General features: G+C 40.7%; 1 protein-coding gene across 6 annotated transcripts in view; it reads left to right on the top strand.

The window, feature by feature from the left end:
• The window catches only part of P4HA1 (prolyl 4-hydroxylase subunit alpha 1), a 65304-nt gene extending 46591 nt beyond the window's left edge, over positions 1 to 18713 (top strand). For 5 of the 6 annotated variants that reach the window (XM_067552744.1, XM_067552739.1, XM_067552742.1 and 2 more), the window contains 6 exons: positions 1438 to 1537; positions 3504 to 3557; positions 5978 to 6043; positions 13123 to 13191; positions 15062 to 15158; positions 15478 to 18713. In XM_067552744.1, coding sequence (XP_067408845.1) covers positions 1438 to 1537; positions 3504 to 3557; positions 5978 to 6043; positions 13123 to 13191; positions 15062 to 15158; positions 15478 to 15548 — 457 coding nt within the window. In that variant the 3' untranslated portion in view covers positions 15549 to 18713. Of the gene's footprint in view, positions 1 to 1437; positions 1538 to 3503; positions 3558 to 3623; positions 3678 to 5977; positions 6044 to 13122; positions 13192 to 15061; positions 15159 to 15477 lie in introns of all 6 variants that reach the window. The other variant, XM_067552741.1, reaches the window with a different exon arrangement.
• Positions 18714 to 19459: the final 746 nt, after the last annotated feature.

Raw genomic sequence — 19459 nt, 5'->3', positions numbered from 1 at the left:
CTCTTGGTTCTAAGTTTGAAACATCATAATTTAAAGGCAGCAAAGTTCTAAAATGGTTTTAGGACTTTGAAGCTGACCTCTTTAGGAGGCAAGAGAATATTAAAAAATGATACTGGGTAATGTTTAAGTACTGAATATTCTACAATCTAGTCTGGTATGCAAGAAAGTAAGACCCTTGCTATGTATTCAGATTTTTGTTTTTTAAATATACTTTGCTCTTGCCACCACTGGGAGTGGATGGGGGGAACTCTGGCCATTTTTAATTCTGTAGCCCAGGAGCTCTCTTTGAAAATAGATATTTATAAAGAGCCCACAAAAATTGTTCATTTCTTACTTAAGAGGAGGAAAGCTACAGTAAATCTAGTGTAGGTCATGCACACTGCATTAACATACAACTGCACTTGATGTCTTTTGATTCAGTCAAGATTGGCCTTGGTGGTAATAGACTAGACAAAATCTATACTATTATGCTTGGAATGTGGAGGTAGCACCTTTCCTTCTCTTTCATGGGAACACACAACTACATGGGAAATTAACAGCTGTCTAAATAGGGCTTTGATTGAGATGGGTTGACAACCCAGTCCCTCCCACCCCACCCCCTTTTTTTGAGGCTCATCTTGTTCTTCAGAATCTCCACTTCTGTTTTTAAAAGGTTAACTCTCTAGCCCTGGAGAAAGCATTGAAGATATGAAACGAAATGTCCGCGCAATATGTTTATCTGAAACAAATAGGTCTGAGGGATGTTAATTGCCCCTTGTATTTCATGGCCTGATAATGGGAAACATATATATCAGTGAAGTTTTATTTACATTTCAGCATTAACACTTTTATTATTAAAGCAAGTAAGAAATTAGGGAGGGTGTGGAAATCACAGATCTGTATAACCTGCGTGAATAGCATTTGGGAGAATTTAATTGCATTGCCTGGGCCCTGTGTATGCTATGCCAGAAACAGATATAAGGATCCATGTTTAAATCCTGCATTGGCTGCATAAATTCCTAATGTGGACTGGCTGTTTGGAATGGACGGGCAAAACTTATGTTTGTAAGCTTGTGCAAAATAATTGTTAGACTTAAAATAATAGAATACAGTTTTTAGTCATGTCCTCTCCAGCTGGCCAAACAGTGTTAGAAAGTAACTTACCTAGTTTAAATATAGTTCCTTTGATCACTTCCTAGCCCAGTATAGAAACTAGGGACCTTGTTTAAGGTCTGACCTTGTCTGATGTCACCAACATTAGAAATGTCATCTCTAGTAAGAAGTCTCATAAATATGGGACCTGGCAATGCCAGTTATAATTACACTATTAGCCTAAACAATTATCTACAGCTAGGTCTAAGTCTTCATTCACGTTTTAGAAAGTATAAAACTCTGAGCATTCCACTTATACCACAAGTTTGTTATGTTACTAGCAGATTATTTCCTTTTTTAATGTAGTGCCTGGTTGTCTGGATATGAAAGCCCAGTGATATCCCGAATTAATATGAGAATACAGGACCTAACAGGACTGGATGTTTCCACAGCAGAAGAACTACAGGTGTGTACATGAGGATTTCAGTAATAGCCAGACTAGAGCTGGTTTGAATGAAATGGTCTTTGGAATGTACTGTATAATAGACATCCAGGTAGTCTTCAGACAGCTGCTTTGGGAATATCTGTGAAGGCTTATTCTTTAGTGTGCACCCAACTCGTTTAAGTGTTACTGAAAATTAGGCTAAGTAATATGGGAAAAACATTAGTGCCTGGATATATCAGTTGAGTAACTGAGCCAAATTCAGTCATGGTGTAAAGTGGGTCTAATTCGGTTTTCAGTGGTGCTGCACCTGCTTACACCAGAACGGAGTGTGACTTGTACAACCTGGAGGGAAGTGGAGAAGTGTTGAAATCTCTGCTCTTTAAAATGAGTGAGGTTTTTTATTTAGGAAAAAATGTTATTGCCACCAGTAAAACTAGGTTTTCTGAGGGTAGCTCAAACTTTAATGGGAATGGAGTCTAGATGAATATTGGTTTTGACTGATATTTAAAGGGATAGGTTCAGAGAAAACAATCTCAGGACTAGAAAGTCTCAGAGAAATCGATTGACAACTCTCCTTAACTCATCTAGTATTCTTAGAAACATGGGGAAGATTGATTGCATGTGTGTATTTTAAATGAATTTAATAAATTCACTAGTTGTAACAGGCTGTGCCTGAGGGATTTGGGATCTGAATTTCTCAACTAGAAAGCATCACCTCTTAACATTTACTGCCATTTGCTTTAAGATGTAGAAAGTGTGGCTGCTGATCATGAAACCAGGCTCGCCACATCTAACAAAGTTAATGAGGATGAAACATCCAGGCATCCAGCTCAAAATTGAGGGCTCTTTAGTGTGTTGTTAGGAGAAAGTGACAGATGTCACTATATATAGTTGACAAAAAAGGAAAATGTGGTTGGATTGGTGTGAATACTAAATATCCAAAACTGAGCTTAGTTTTGAACAGCAGAAGTGAGTTCCTGTTTAAGGATGGGGAAGTGACTTAGAGTGACACACCAAGGATAACAATTCTTTAAGTCTTAAAATAGTAATTAGCTTCTATAAACTTTAATCTATGACTTTGATAAAGGACTTCTTGGCTTAAAGCAGAGAGATAGCTGTTACAAGAGAGAAACAATACTCAAAATGACTGTTTTTCCAGTTCTGTTCTGAGAAATATAAGAGTGATAGTATCAAAAAGGTGACTGTATTTTTATACTCTGAAATGGAGAAGCATTTGAAGGGATGATGAGTCTAGCTGTGCTGGTCAGTAAAGTAACAGCACTGGAATGTGAAATATAAGAACTCTCACTTCAAGAATGGATGGTGCTGCAGGAATTGTGAAATCCTAGCTTACAAAAAATCTTGGATTAGCTTCTGAGCTAATATAACACTGCATGAAGGATTAATTGCCTGATTTTTCAAAGGTGCCAAGCATCCCAGCTCTCTCAGGAGTCTGACAGCTGAAGATCCTCAGCATCTTTGAAAAATCGTACTTTCTGACCTGACCATCTTGAAGATTTTAGAGGATTGCACAAGTCCACAAACTTAGTGTACATTCTAAAAGTGTGTGTGTAACTAGGATTTAAGGTATCTGACTTAGACTGGGAGAAGAGTCAGGAAAGTTAATTCATGGTAACAGAAAAGGAAGATGTTGTTTGGCTGCCTCTGTCTAGGGTTTTGGAACACTTATCAAGAGAGAGTCTGCAGACTTGCTGTAAAAATGATCCCGAGAATCGAAGTTCAGAGCTAAACTCCTGCGTGTATTCTCATGAATAGTCTGAGTAAAATCAAGGAACTACTCATGAATAAATTTGATAGGATTGAACTGTCTTATTTGATAGTATGCCCTATAGGGGAGGGACTTATTTTCTATGGCTTAAACTTTCATCTACAAAAAACTCAAAGCATACGGGCTGGAGTCATTCATTCCTCTCCTCCAGATAATACACTGCTTTACTAGATATTTGTGCTTCTCCTTTCACTTTAGGTAGCCAACTACGGTGTAGGAGGCCAGTACGAGCCTCATTTTGATTTTGGAAGGGTAAGTTCCTCTACTCCTTGCCTTCACAACTTTCCACTTCACATGCACTGTGTTTCTCTTTTTCAGGTGGCAAATTATGGAGTGGGAGGACAGTATGAACCCCACTTTGACTTTGCACGGGCAAGTAAAGAGGTGGAGGGTGAAAGTGACCTACTGAATCGTAGGCCTGTTGAGTGTGGCACAATATATTTGCTTCAACTTTTTTTGTTAAATTTCATAGCCTATCAACTCTTCTAATCCATATTAAAAGCCCTCTAAACCACCAACTGAACAGGCATTATAAAGCAGCAAGATCTCCTTTCAAAATGTAAAACAGTTTTTGAGTGACGTGACTAATTCTTTCAGACTGAAGGTATAACTTTATTTTAGAAATGGGAGATGGACAAGGTGTGACTGGCTCAGGGAACTAGTAAAAGAGCGTTTCATCTTTAGTAACTGGTGCAAGTCCAACCAAAGTCTGTAGTGATTCAAAGTTACTATCTGATGTCTGTTTTGGTAGCATAATTGAGGCCACTACATCAGCAGGGTTCCTTTTCTCTCACAAATTACCACAATTTGCACCCCCATAGATAGTCTTTTTAGAGAGGCCAAGAATGGAATGAGCCTGGAGAGTTAATTATCTTCTGTTTTCTAGAGATAGTCCCTGCAGGTGAGGATTGAGACACATTGTCTGGGCAGTATGGTGAAGCATGCATTGCCATGCCTATGCTAGACCTTTATTGTGGGAAGAGGATTTCATTCTTCAGGGCAGTGAGTTTAGCACCTTTCACTAGCCCTAAATTCTGATCTACAAACTGAGTAAAAAATCAGTTACCAAAAGAGAGAAATTAAGAGAAGGCAAAAGCCTTTTTATGTTCTCTCCATTCCCCAACTGTACTTTTGTTTACTTGCTTATTTGAATTTCCTCACTTCCTGCCCCAACTGAATTTCATATGGCTGGAAATAATGCCATGTCAGGTGGCTGTTTAATGGGCATTTTTGTATGATTTAATGCTTTTAGATTAACATTGTCCTGTGAACCAAAACCATAAAATATGAAAAGTCCTGTCGTCATCAAAGGCATTGAAAATCATTAACAGGTTGTTTTCAAATGCATGAATTAATTTCTGAAAAGAATGAACTTCAGTGCACAAAAATAGACAATATCTCAGGGTGCGTGTGTGTAGGGGAGGTGGTATTGGAGACTTCCCACACATAGAAATGTAACAGTAATTAGTCTCACTGTCAGCCAGTAGGAAATACTTTCCTGGCCCACAATGTGGATGGTTTCTCTTGTGATTCAAGGGATACAAATGGACACAATTTAAAAACTGATCTTTAGCACAGCTTTTTGGTTTACCAAATGCCATTTTGGCATATAAAGGGAGGGAGTCAGATTTTTGTTGTTACTTTATAGCTAACTCGGTATTAAATTAGTAGTTTGGGCATGGCTTCTTGATTAGCTGAACTTTCAGTAACTGAGTTAGAATTAGTTCTGAGATAGTCTAAGGCCCTGCAGCAAGCCCAGCTTTTGCTGTGGCATCTAGTCTTGCCCCTCTAGCTGTAATAAAAAAATAGTGATGACTTGCTCCAAAGGGAACCATCCTCCATTGCATCTTGTGTAGGGGGGGAATTGCTGCTCCATGAGTTTGAGAGATTATACCTGCCCTCTATACACCCAGGCTTGGATCTGTCAGAATACACATTTTATCAGCAGCTTCAGGAATTAGAGCCAGATTGCCTGCTTCTGAGAAACTGCAGTTGTAATACTCTCAGAATTAGATAATTCACTATCTAAGCTGTATGAAATGTGAAAAAGTCTAGAAAGTCAGATACAACTGGCAGCAACATATCTGGCACAAGGGCAAACCCCAGCAGGGTACAGTCCTTACGAAAGGGTCACTTGTGCACTAGTACAAAGAATAGGGTCAGAAAAGGGAAAAGCAGATGGAAAAACAGAGAAGGCTAAAATCAAGGGGAAAAAAAAAGCCAAAATAAAGTTGGGGTTGCGGTATGTATAAAGGCAGCCAACAAGTTTAAGTCCACAAGGAGGTCCTGCCCTCAACCTGCTTCTCTCTGAACTGAGGCAGTAAAGAGCAGATTTCCCTAGCCTAATTGTAACTGAATACGCAAGTACTTAATTAATATATAAATCCCTTCGTAATCTAGCTTTTAAGACAAACACAAAGGGGCCCTTTTCAACTTGTCAAGGGGGCTGCAACCTTTTAATTTAAATAGCTGCAGCAAAGGGAAAATATTTGGTTTGTTTCTGTTAATACATACATTTTCCTCTCCCTCTATATCCTGAGGAATCTATTTGATTTTTTTTTTCTGCATGAGTTTGTTTGCTGGTGATGCAGCTGTGTCCCCACTGATGTGTCCATTATGTGATCTGAACAGTGAGCATTTTATTAAATCAGTATTTTGCTTTTTTTCCACAGAAAGATGAGCCAGATGCTTTTAAAGAACTGGGAACAGGCAACAGAATTGCTACTTGGTTGTTTTATGTAAGTGAAACATTTTTAGCCATGTCATTTCAAACCCTTGCCAAAAATATATGTTTCTATTTCTGTATATTTAGCTATGCATTTGAATGATTTCATTAACATCTGATTCATGTAATCTGCAACTAAAGGCAGCCAATAATTGCTTGGTTGTAAATAAGGGTACTTTTTTAATTTGGCCTACTTAAAAAAAAATAATAATAAAACTTATGGCTTAGTTCTTTTCTCTAGATTCAAGACCCTTTTTTTTAAATCTAAAAGGTAGTCAACAGGTGTGACACCTAACTCTCGGTTGTGAGGCACCTCGCTACTATCTGCCCGTCACATGAGGAAGCCTTGTCTGTGCATAGTGGGGGTCAGTTCTCCAATTCCACTGGCCAGAAGCACTTCCATCTAGGCTTCACTGGCTTTGCTGTTATTCAGCATGTTAGAATAAGCACACTCCCCTCTTCAAGCCTTCTGGAGTGTTCACCCTGTGTTCCACTGGACTCTATTTACAGATTTGGTGTTTCTAAAGAAACCGTACACCCCAGTTTACCAGTCCCACCTCAGATCACCTTTGTGCTTAATCCACAGCATTTATACTTGATTTCATTATAAACATCTCTAAGTTGCTCTAACAAAGCATAGAGATTCAAGTAAATAGCAGGTAATAGTGTTGGAAGGAAAGGGTTTACATATAAAAATCATAACATGCATTCTGCAAGACATGTATATCTAGTTGTTATGCTTACCTGAAGCCCTTTCACTGTTTTACAGCAGTTTTGGCTATGATCCTGCTTTCCTGAGGCAGACATGCTTGTCAGCTTCTCTCTCAAGTGAAGGACCCAGTGTGTTTCTTTGCTTCCAAAATATATAAGTCCCATCCTTAGTCTTTATTCATAAACAGAAGACACACATCCCCCGCTGTTTGTTTTTTTTCTATAGATTGTCTCCCATAAATTGTGTAACTTTTCAACTGGCACCTGGCTCAGTCTGTAAATAGACCTCCATTGTGAGGCAGACAATACACAATATGCCTGACCACGTAGGGAGGTAAGTGTCTTACCTCCTGCCTGAAAGGAACCTGTGCGAGGCATGTCACCTTCTGATGACCTGAGTTAAGAACCTGAGTTCTAATACCTTAACATAATTGAAATAATTTTCAGTATGGAAACATAACTTCTTAAATATTACCTGTACATACATTTTGCAAGGATTATGAGAAGCACCGGGCTACTGGCAGTCAGTGGAGACCTTACATGATACCCTTGTGAACTATTATGCATATTTGACCCAGGGGATTTCTTTAAAACCCTCTGCACCCCCTTGGCTGACAGTTAACAAGCGGTCCCAACAGGCACGTATATGCTCCACACACCTGAGAGAGGAAATTTCTAGCAAGTAGTGTCCATTGGTCTCTGCCTGCAGTAGCTCTCCTTGTCCTTCAAATAAAAAAATGTAAAGGTATGGTGCAGACCGATCAGCTCCTTCTGACCCCCACGTGGCCTGAGGCAGAATTCTCAGTGTCCAAAGAAATCTTTGCATAAATCTTTTCAGAATCTATAGATCTTTTCAGAATCTATAAATATATAATATATATTTGTACATAGTTCTTTAGTAGTATTAGCTTCTTAGTGTTTATAGTATAACTAGTATAGCTTCGTTTCTTCCTGACTTGGGAGCGTCTCCTTGTGGAGAAGGATTATGCCCAGAGTTTTGGGGTTTAAGAATGGTCTCCTGCCCCAGCTCTTTCTCAGTCAGTGATCAACACCTGCATTGCCTTTACTGTTGGGGGAGGCTCACATCACTGCCAAGTGCAGCATTTATCAAGATCCTCAGGCATGAGGATTACATCTGAGGAAATACCTCATAGAGAAGGCCATGAGACCCCAGTCAGATCCCGGCGAGGGGGAGACCCCTGTACTGAGGACTCAGACTGCAAGCAATGACCCTTTTGAGCATAAGTTCTGGAGCAGAGGCCAAAATGGCACTGAAACCTAAAAACCACTGGGCATAAGATTGATCCCCTTCTAGATCTGCCTTCAGAAGAAAGGATCCCTCTTACAACTAGATCCAAGTTGGGTGAATCCTTGCCCGCAGGCCCTAAGGACTTAGATCCGCCTAAATCTTCCATCCAAGAGGGGAAGTTACAAAGGAGGAAGGATCATTCAGTTCTGTCTCCAGCTTGTAGGACAAATGCACCTACTGGGACAGACTGGGAACTCGACTTTGGACTCCTCTGCAACAGAACTTCAACACATTCCAGGAGGGATCGGCCAACTGCCATGCCCACAGGTGCATTCGACCTGAACTATAGGATGGACTGAAACTTATCCTGCCTGAGGATATCTGTGCTTAACCCACCCACCTTTCTTGTCAGGCCTGCTTCTCCTTAGAAATTTCAATATCAGAAGAAACCACCACAAGGATTCTCCCCTACTCTCTCTCCACAAGCTGAAACGTTCTTTTACCGGTGGACTGCCAGTAGATCATGAACCTACTTTTATCATTGGTTGAGTCCAATGTTCTAGACGAGTCTTCACTTCCTCATAGGAAGACCAGCTCAATAGAACCTCAAAAGGTTTTGAACCCATCCCCCTTCAAGATATAACTTCCAAGGAACTGCAATGGGATCATCATTTTGGCCCCACTATGGTCTATAGGATCCGTACACCAGACAGCCCTGATCTATGCACAGCTCCTACGAGCACTTCTCTCCGAGCTGGTACCAACTGGCTGTTGAGTACATCCACTGGTACTGACCGTCCCAAAAGGCATGTCATCCTCACCTAATGAGACAGTTGCTCTGTTTATTGCCATACCAGTTGATGGCCACAGCCAATATCAGGCATTTTTGCAGAGTGTTGAGACAGAGCTTCAGCTCTCTCTCAAACTCCTTGACATCTTACAACCCTATGGCCCTTCTCAGGTAGCCCTCCCAGTGAACAATCCATTTTGGAGCCTGCTAGGGTATTGTGGCATACTCCCGTGCCCCCATCCCAAAGAGGCCTAAATGAGCAGAATTCCTCTTTATCCATCCAGTGCCCAACTCCCTAATGGTGCAGGCAGCCACAGAGAGATCAAGACTGCAACAGCTCAGGGCAACTCTAACAGACAAAGGTGCTAAATGCCTTGACCTGTTGGAGAGGAAGGTCTTTTCATCAACCAAGCTCCAAGTTAGAATTTACCAACTACCAGGTTCTGTTACCTATACATTACTCCAAATGTGTGGGATTTAAGGACAAGCTTCCCTGGGGGATGGGGGACAGGGCTCAAGTCCAAGCCATCATAGATGAAAGCAAATTGGTGCCTAAGACCTCACTCCAAGCAGCATGGACAATCCCATGTCTTGAGCTATTGCGGCAGTCATAGTTATGAGATGTGAATCATGCCTTCACTCTTCAGGGTTCCCCAGGGAGGTCCAGACTATCATTGAGGACTTGCCCTTAGAATCTAAATTCTTCTGAGAGAGAGCTGCTGAGTCATTGCACTTGCATAAAGGACTCCAGGACAATTTTCCACTCCCTGGGCATTTATATGCCAATCCTGAAGAGAAACCACCACAAGCAGGGTTATAAAGCCAGACATATCTGTCTGCCATTTTACCACAATCACCCTTACAAGCCACCATCCAATACTAGAGTGTACAAAAATGCAGATACATTGCTTCCTTCACCTCAAATGTTGCTGCTTTCTCCCACCCCACCACCCTCGGGTTTCTTTTGATGGGACACACAAGAACTGTGTAGTTCTATTAATGCCATTCCTTGCTGTCTCCAGACTTTTGGTGGTTGCCTTGCCCGCAACTGGAAGGCAATGACAGACAGTTGGATACTAGAGATCATCCACTCTGGCTGTAAAGTTGAGTTCATCTCTCTTACTGTCCACTTTTCAGGGACCAGTCTCACAAGGAAGTCAACTGGAGGTAGACTCTCTCCACCAGCAAGGGAGTATAGAGCTAGTCCCACCTCAACAATAGGGAAAGGTTCTTGTCCTTGTATTTCATAGTTCCCAAAAATAAGGGAGGCTAGAGACCAATTCTTGATCTACAACAGCGAAATGGTTTTTATTTACAAAACAAAGTTCTCCATCATCATATTGGCATCAATTAGTCCATCCCTGGAGGAGGGCACATGGTTCACAGCTCTCTACATGGAAGATGCTTACTTTCCTGGGGACATTCATCTGTCCACAGAAGGTTCATTAGACTGCTGGTAGGATAGAGCACTGTCAGTTCAGCGTACTCCCGTTTGGGCTGGCAACAGGAGGCAGGGTCTTCACAAAGAGTGGCCCCACATGAGATAAAATGGCTACTAATGGGCAAATGCAGTCAAAAGGTCCAGTCAGTGACTGTATTACTACTCCATCTTTTGGCATTCCTGGAAGACTGCATAAACAAATAAAAGCCCTTTTTGGCTCCCACAAAAATAAACTTTATAGGAGCAACCCTGGACTTGACCTCAGCAAAGGCCTACTTCCCTATGGACAGATTGCAGATGATGAACAGCCTGATAAGACAAGTCTCCTCCACACCTCAAACTACAGTGAAGATCAGTCTTTCCCTACTAGGGCCCATGTACCTATATAACTTCATTCACCAGACTTCACCTCCGTTGTCTGCAGCCCTGGCTCTGATCAGTTTACTCACCAGACAACATGAACAGCAGGGTACCAATCATTGCCAAGGTTACGGCTTCTCTCGTATGGTGGACAAATCCAGAACAAGTGTGTGCAAGAGTCCCTTTCCTTGTTCCCATACTCAACACAACCATAATCACATATGCATCGCTCATAGGATGGGGAGCCTACACACTACACAAAGCATATAGTCTTCAGGAAGCCATGATGTAGATCAGTCTCCTCAAGCTGAGGGCAGTCTGCCTAGCCTCCAGGCATTCCTCCCACTTATACAATCCCATCACTTACAGATGTCAGAATTTGATGATAGTCTTTTACATAAGCAAAAAGGTGGAGTGAAATCTTTCTCTCTGCATACAGGCAGTTAGTTTATGGGACTAACATGTCAGAAACTTTTGCACTTTTGGCTACATACGTACTGGGTGTTCAAAACTCCGTGGCAGACCCCCTCAGTGGGCAGTTCTCCACAGACGATGAGTGGGAGATACATAATTCAGTCCTGGATGAAATTTTCATCCAATAGGGAATGTGATCCTGGGATCCTGGGAATGTGATCTCTGAGGCAAAACAAAAAATTCAGCCTATGCTGGTCAGAGCAGCACTGGGCCAGAGTTCCAGGGACAATGCCCTTCTATTATCCTGGCAGGACCACCTGAGGTACACTCTTCCTCCCATCCCACTTCTATCACAGGGACAGTGAAAGATTTGTCACAACAAAGTTTGAGTCATTCTCATTGCACCCAACTGACCCAGGCAATTTTTTCAACCCATCTCATCAGCATCCATCTCTTCCTGGATCTGTTAACTCAGACCAGCAAGATCAAACATCCTCACCCAAACCCTTTGCACCTTATAGCCTGGTATTCGGATGGGCATCAGATCTAGAATGTTCATGTTTGGAGGCTGTTCAATTTAGTCTCAATCCAAATTGAAAAGACTCCACCAGAAAACGTTACTTCGCTAAATGGAGCCTCTAGCTGGATGCCACAGAACCAGTTATCTCAAGAATCAGCAGATATGCCTCTTATTTTAGACTATTGCTTGTATCTGAAGACCTCAGGGCTTTCCATTAGTTCTCCGCAGATCCATAGAGCAGCAAACAGTGCTTTCCATTCTCAGGTAGAAGGCCATTGTATTTTTACTTACCCAACAATAATTGGATTGCTAAAACGTCTTCCCACCAGTGGTGAAACCAATACTGCAATGCTTGGGACCTCAGCCTTGAACTCTCAGCATTTATCATCCTTCGAACCGTTGGTCATGTGTTCAATGTCCAACATCAGATTCCTAGTCGCTATCACATCAGCCAGAAAGGTGAGTGAACTGGGGAGCACTCATGGCTGACATACCATATTTCATAAGGAGACAGTTTCCTCTGGCTCCACCTGAAATTCATCCCCCACATTAACTTCCAAATTTCTTGTGAATCAACCTGTTCATTTACCACGATTCTCTCCTCCCTGGAATTATGAGGTTTTGGAAAGGAGACTTCATTCTCTTGACATCAAATGGGCTTTGGCCGTCTGTCTGCAAACAATGAAACCAGTTAGGAAGTCACCAAGATTTTGTTGCAATAGTGATTGCAAGGACAAGCATCTGCTCAAACTATCAGCTGGTGCATATTCCTCCTCCAGATGGGTGAAAGACTATTCGACTAGCCCACAAGCAACCACAACAGCATCTCTTTGAAAAGTATCTGAACTAGATATTTGTAGAGCAGCTACCTGGAGCCCCATCCATACCTTTATGAAACATTATGCTTTAGTCTAAGCCGCTTCTGCAGATGTAGCTGTTGAGACAGCAATTTCACAGACCAATCACCCCCATGTGGAATACACATAGGGATCAACTCTCAAAGAAGAAATGGAGGTTGCTTTCTATAACTGGAGATTCTTTGATGTGTGTGGTCCCTATCTGTATTTTACTATCTGCTGTTCTTCCCCTCTTTCTGATCTTTCTTGATTCACAGTAAAAAGAGGAACTGGAGATGTGTTGGTCTGCACAACCCCTTGTATCCTCTGTTTGGAGTGTGAGGAGAACAAGAATGCAGGTGCAGATCGATGGACATTACTTATTTAGAAATTTCTGGTCAAGGTGCCTGGAGCCCATGTATATCCATGTGTAGAATGCAGATGGGGACCACACATGTCAAAGAACCTCTAGCGACAGGTAAATAAACTCCATTTTTCTACCTACTTACGTATTTGTACCCTGTTCATCACCGAAGCATTGGAGAGCCTTACAAATTCTGGAAAAAGAATAGCTACAGCATTTTCTGTTTGGTCGTTTAGCCCTGTTTAATGCTACAGGGCCATAGCAAATACAGTTTTACAGCTAGTCAGAGATTGTGCACTAATGTGGAGTCAAATTAAGGTTTTCAGTGGCTTAATACCATTTTACTGAAGCAAGTGTTTTTTGGAAAGCACTGGGTAAAGGCTGCTCTCTCATTTTCTCTATTACAGATGAGTGACGTATCAGCAGGGGGAGCTACAGTATTTCCTGAAGTAGGAGCTAGTGTTTGGCCTAAAAAGGTAAGATGAGTTTTAATGCATCTTAGATATTCATCTCCCATTTTTCCTCCATTAACATCCAGATACAAGAAATTGTATATTTGGGTGTTTAAAGGTAAAGCAAACACTTCAAAATGAATATTGAAGAAAGTACTAGGGACACCAATCCTGCAACCCACTTAAGCATGGGAGTAACTTTATTCACTTAAGCAGTACCACTTACTTTAGTGAAGCTACCTATGCAAGTAACAGTGCACATATTTGCAGGATCAAATCTAGCTGTGCTTGTGCAGTGTTTCAGTTTGTGCTGTTCTGCATAATCATGATATGTTAAAACTTCATGGACTACTGAAGCCAATAGGTCCAAACATAAAACTTACCTTACTTGTGATTTTAGATTAAACTCTATTTGGAGGGGAACCCCAGACTGGCCAAGCTGTGCACAGAATACAGCTCTATTTTAGAAAATTGTAGTGGCTCTTAAAAGATCTTTTGGGGTTCTCTTGTCATTCATAGGGAGAAAGCCAGAGTCCAAGGCCAGGTCCACTTGCCAACCTGGCTACATTGCCACATACACATTGGGGTCATGCTCTGCCACACCTGGGATGGAGGGAAGCCTGGACAAAATAGTTTGGTGGGAACTGACTGGGAGGAACAGGGCTGGTTGGTGAAGCTGAGCCAGGGATAGGGGGTTATGGCCAGGATTGATAGGCTACTTGGCCTGTATTCTATGTTCAGTTGCCATAGTGACCACTCACTCCAACCAAGAAGTTTTCTTTGTTTTAAAAAAGAAAAACACGCACTGCTACCCTCCCCCCCCCAAGAAATTAAAAGGCAAAAAAAAATTAACACCAAGGTTAGATTTTCTAGTGACAGCTAGTGCCTTTTCAGAACATTAAGTTCAGCAAAATTCAAACTTCATAAAACCAGGAAATAGAGTAAAGGTAAATGTCCACATAACCTTAACTCTGTTCCCCTGGAGCTGCCAATAGCCCCTGGGAATAAGCCACATGCACTGCAGCTGCATTCAGTGTATGAGTTGTAACTGTACTAAATGGTTTTAATGGAGGAGGCAGCAGGTTGGTACAGGTGTTTGTGGTCTGAGATGATAGGGATTAGTTGGAGAAGTGTCACAGAGCTGTGAGTATGAGAAGTTCAGGATTTGCCATTGTGTGCATGGAAAGGAGAGCACGTACGTTGAGGAGCCACTCTGGATCATTTTATTACAAAATTGTGTAGGTTGTCTCCATAGCAAGGCCTGCATGGGGATTAGGTAGGGGGAGTTCTTACCACATGAATCCTCATTGGTAAGATGGGATATGAGAGCAGTCTGTGGGTTTAATGATGGATAAGGGAAAGCATAAGTTAGATGGTATCCTATGAGTAAGTATGAAGCAGCTGTTAAATTTCACAAGTGTGGTATTCTGTCAGGAGAGTAGGCTAAGTGTTTGTAGGGCAGGTGCAGGAGCGCCTTTTCTTTAGAGAGTATGAGGGTTATGGGTGTTTTGGGGCATTGCTCAGAGAGGGCAGTGTTAAGGTTATGGGGGCGCTTAACTCAGTATTTCCTGGTTTTCTGAAGTTTGAGTCTCAGCTCAACATTCTGGAAGGACATGAGGTGTTACTGGGAAATTTAACTTTGCAGTAACAATGGTTTTTGCCAATGAAATCTACCTTAGTGCAGTTCAGTGCTTTGACTTTCTTTAGAACGTGGCAAACACTTTTTTTAATATTCTATTTTATATTCAATTTAAAATATTTAAGTTTAGGCTTTAACAGGTTATCAAGTTTAAAATGAACGTACTTGAATAGAAAAAATCTGATTTAAATATACATTTAAGTCCTTGATTGTGTTGCATAGAGTAAAATGATGTGATTGTATTGAAATTTCTAGGGAACAGCTGTATTTTGGTACAATCTTTTTCCAAGTGGAGAAGGAGATTACAGCACAAGGCATGCAGCCTGTCCAGTATTAGTTGGAAACAAGTGGGGTAAGTAGCCCTACTCTGCCAAGCAGCTGTGACTTTAATATTTTTTTACTTCCTGCTTGCGGTAGAGTAGTACAGCCACAGCTGCCGGCTCCTTTCTTTTTAAAAGAGTATAAAGTAGCTAGGTGTGCATTAGCTAAGACTTTCACGGTTTACAAACATTGTGGGGTTTTCTTTTGGGCTTAGTATGTCACGTTTCATCTATTGCTTTGACTTTTATAGCTGAGGGGGAAGGGGGGAGGAAAGCTTTTCTGGTGTGTGTGCTAATGATGCGTATTTTATTTAAATAGAAGTGGTGACCAGTACTATTTTTGTCTCTCAGTATCCAACAAATGGATCCATGAACGTGGGCAGGAATTCCGAAGACAGTGCACTTTATCAGAGTTGGAATGATGCAGACTTTTCCCTCTCCTATATTCAAGCTTGTGTAAAATATGTCTCCCCCATTTAACTTTCTACGGTTTTTACAATTGACTAACACTCCACTACAGGTTCAGTCTCCAACCACATCCAGTGTTTCATTTGTGAAGAAACAGATATTGTTTTACTTCACTCTAAGATATCCATTTTAAAGTTTTATATATAGAGAATATATTGATTTTTCAAGTTTTTCAGGATGGAAGAACACAATACAGGTCATAGCCAGAAATAACAGGGATAATTTGTGATTTCAGGGCCCTTTACTCTGTAGAATCTCTGATCAGCATGGAAAGCCAGCTTGTGACTTGTTAGTCCTCACAAGCTTGAGTTTGCCACTGGTAAAAAACCATGAACAATTAATTTCAAGTAAAGACTCATTGCTAGGAGGCCTGCATTAAGCCAAACCTAAGCACTTGACTTTTTATTGTAGCATGCCTGACCACTACTATTGAACTGTGGGCATGATTTGTGTTTCTCTGGGTGACAGATTACCTTTTTGTTGTTCATCCTAGCCTCCTTTTCCATTGCTACAAAAGCCCAGATTTACCTGACCTGTAAATTCTCCCATATGCCTCTACAGTGCATTTGGCTTGTAACCCTGAGAATGTGAGCCAGCAGTCATATAAATGTAGGTGCTTTCGCTGTGCTGTGTCAGACCTTGATTTGTCAGGCTGTTCTGATGCACACAATGACCTGCTTTTCAGGTCTAGTTTTGTTTTAATGGCTTAGTTTGTCCATTTCAAAAAAAAACCACCACCCACACGCTGCTTTTCTTGCCTTAATAATAAACCTTGACATCCATTTCTTGGACAGTGGGATGGGGACAGTACCATTTTTGATTAAATAAAGCATTGTGCCTTAGGAGACTGGAATTTCAAATGGGTTATGAGGTAATGCACAAGCCCTTCAAGACTTATTTGCGAAAAGCCAAACTTTTTCCAATGCTGAAGTCTTTTGTGACAAAGGCAATCTATTTATAATCTTCAGTCTTTCTACATGCTTTTATTTTGTTTATGTTTTGATATGTTGTGGATGTTGAATGCATGTCATAACTGTAACTAGCCTTTAACCAACTCTGGACTGAATTCCAACAGGATGTAGAAGGTAAAAGTGAGCCACACCAGAATCTAGCATGCTACCTTCAGTCAGTCTAATTTTGGATTATGAAGTGCTGAAAATTTACTGGCACCACTAGGATCGTAAGGCAAACCCCTTTTCAGATAATTGGATTTTCTACTTGTAAAAATCTGAAGATTGAGCCCAAAAGGTAGGCGAATCCAATTATCGTTCTATTACAAATATAGTAGAACTTCAGGAGTTAAACACCTCTGGAATGGAGCTTGTTCATAATTCTGAACAAAACATTATGGTTGTTCATTCAAAAGTCTTACAACTGAACGTTGATTTACTACAGCTTTTAAACTTTATTGTGCAGCAGAAAAATGCTGCTTTGCCTTTATTTTTTTCCACAGTTCATATTTAACACAGTACTGTACTTGCTTTTTGGGTCTCTGCTGCTGCCTGGTTGCATACCTCCAGTTCCAAATGAGCTGTCTGGTTGACTAGTCAGTTCATAACTCTGGTGTTCGTAACTCTGAGGTTCTACTGTACTTCGGGAACAGATTCAGTTTTAGAAAGGTACTAGAGTATTTCAGAGAACTCGCTTATCTTCAAAAGGATTATTATAAAAAAAGTTAAATCAAGTAATGTATGGCATAAATAAAATCTAGCGAAGAAATAAGTACCAGTGGAGTTCTTGTTCTCTGCATTTTGACCCTTTAATATTTTCATTCCCCCCCACCCCCAGTGCCCACTTTCCTTCCTCTTGTAAATTGTGATGTAAATCCCCTCAGTTCAGTTTCACTCAATTTTCTCCTCCTCCTTTCATTCATAAGATCTTTTTGTAACCAGGGCCGCAGTTTAGTCCTGCAAGTTTCAGGAAAATAATGGAGTGGACATGGAAGTGTTAACTGATGCATAGTACCCCCTTTTCCCCCCTCATTTGTTCAAATGAAACTGCAAATGCTGTACTAAGAGCTGATAGACAGTTGTCAAGCACAAAAACCACATACCCCCTCTTAGAAAGCTATGTATCAAACAATTTCTCTATTTAGAGACACCAGTAATGATGAGGCAGCTAATATGGTTAAAGTCTATTTTCTTTAAGCATAAAACACTCTCCCCACCATTTAAATAAACTAAGGAGTTAGTTAACTACTTAAAAGAAAAAATGGGAAATCCCAAGCAATTGCAGCTAAGTTATAGAGATATACTTGTTTGCAATGTCCATTCCTCAAACTGGAAAAAAGCCAGGCTATGTTTCAACCTTCCCTTACTTTGTCAGTCAGCAATTGGGAGAAGGTGAGCATACCAACCTGTAACTCCCAACTCAGTTCAGGCAAAGGCAGACATACTTCCTCCCTCAAAAGATGGCTAAAGATTTGAGGTGGGAAGAAATAGTTTTGGGACTACTAGACTTCAACTGGTAAATTCAGAAAATAATCTCTCCTTCTGCCCACACATCAATAAGCATTTCTAATGTTCATAGAATTTTAGAGAAAAGTTTCTAAGTAGTAGTAGTATCTGAGAAGTAATGAGTGTTTCAATTGCATGATGCTTAAGATCTAGATATAGTCATTTAGTAGTTCACTATTTGTTTTGTCCATTTTGATTAAGTGAAATTTAGTTGTTTCCCAGTAGTGAAAATGTTCACTTGGATAAAGTTACATGTAAGACCTGTTAAATGTGTTGAAAATCATTAATAACCGAATCCTTCCAAGCCTGGTTAGTAGGAAAAGAAATTTTATTTTCTTTAATTATAGATGAAGACCTATATTTCATCTCTTCCCCCTTGTAGCTTTCATACATTTAACACTGTGTGAAATGACCTAGCACTGTTGCTTGCTGCCTTATCCATTAACTTTCTAAAAGGGCTTTCAGATCAAGAGCTTGGCTCCTGGGTGAATGCAGTTTAATATTAAATATGAATGACAACTGTCAGGCTCACAGTGACTGACATTTGAGAAATTGCCTTACTATTAATTTTTTTGTAAATTTTTTAAACCTAAAGAACAGGCTTCAAATAAAAGCCACTGCTCCTAGCAGTGAAAATCCTCCACATCAAACTTCTCTTGTGATCTGTTGCTGTACATTTGTCAGTTTTATTAGTTTCTAGGAACCATATGGGAATTAACAGCTTTATTGCCCAGTTCATTTCAGAATATAAAAAGTGGGTTTAGAAGAGGCTAACAACGGTGAAAACACAGGAATCCAGGTTAACAACAACAGACGTGAGGGTTAATTGTGTCCAAGAGAAGGAACAAGAATGCAAGAAACTAAGCATTTAAGATCTGCTGGCTTCTGTTATTCATTGTTAGCTTCCAAATACTCGGCCCTTACATTACTTGTAAAATTGGGTACCAAGCAGCTTGCGTCTAGAAGTTCAGAAGGAGAGTGAAATAACCTAAAGACTGCAGTCTTTAGGTTTTCTTGGATGAAATACATCGAGGGCTTCTGTTTCTGGGATTTACTGGTTTCAGGTTGGGGGGAGGGGGTGGAGTTTATGTTCAGCAATTTGATTTTTAGGTAGCTATCCAAAAATCAGGTGTTCAGGGCTCTTTGTATTTTAACAGTGCTATTTCACACAGTACTATGTTAAGCACCCCAGGTGAGGATGGTCAACACAGACCACTTAATGTGCAACAGTGTGTGCTTTAAAAACGACAGCCTGTAGTCTGCATTACTGCTCTGTGGAGAGAAGAGTCCCTTGGACACTAATAACCATTTCTACTGTTTCTTGGCTAAAACGACCTTTGTTGGGGTAGTGGGATGTTTTATTAATGTTCATCAGTTAAAACCTAAAGTCAGAAGCTATAAATGTATCC

This window comes from Emydura macquarii, unplaced genomic scaffold, assembly GCF_026122565.2.
Source record: "Emydura macquarii macquarii isolate MOO-44397 ecotype Brisbane River unplaced genomic scaffold, CSIRO-AGI_Emac_v2 contig_1390, whole genome shotgun sequence".
NCBI lineage: Eukaryota > Metazoa > Chordata > Testudines > Chelidae > Emydura > Emydura macquarii.
Note: the sequence above shows the minus strand (reverse complement) of the source record. Positions and strands in the feature narration are given on the sequence as shown.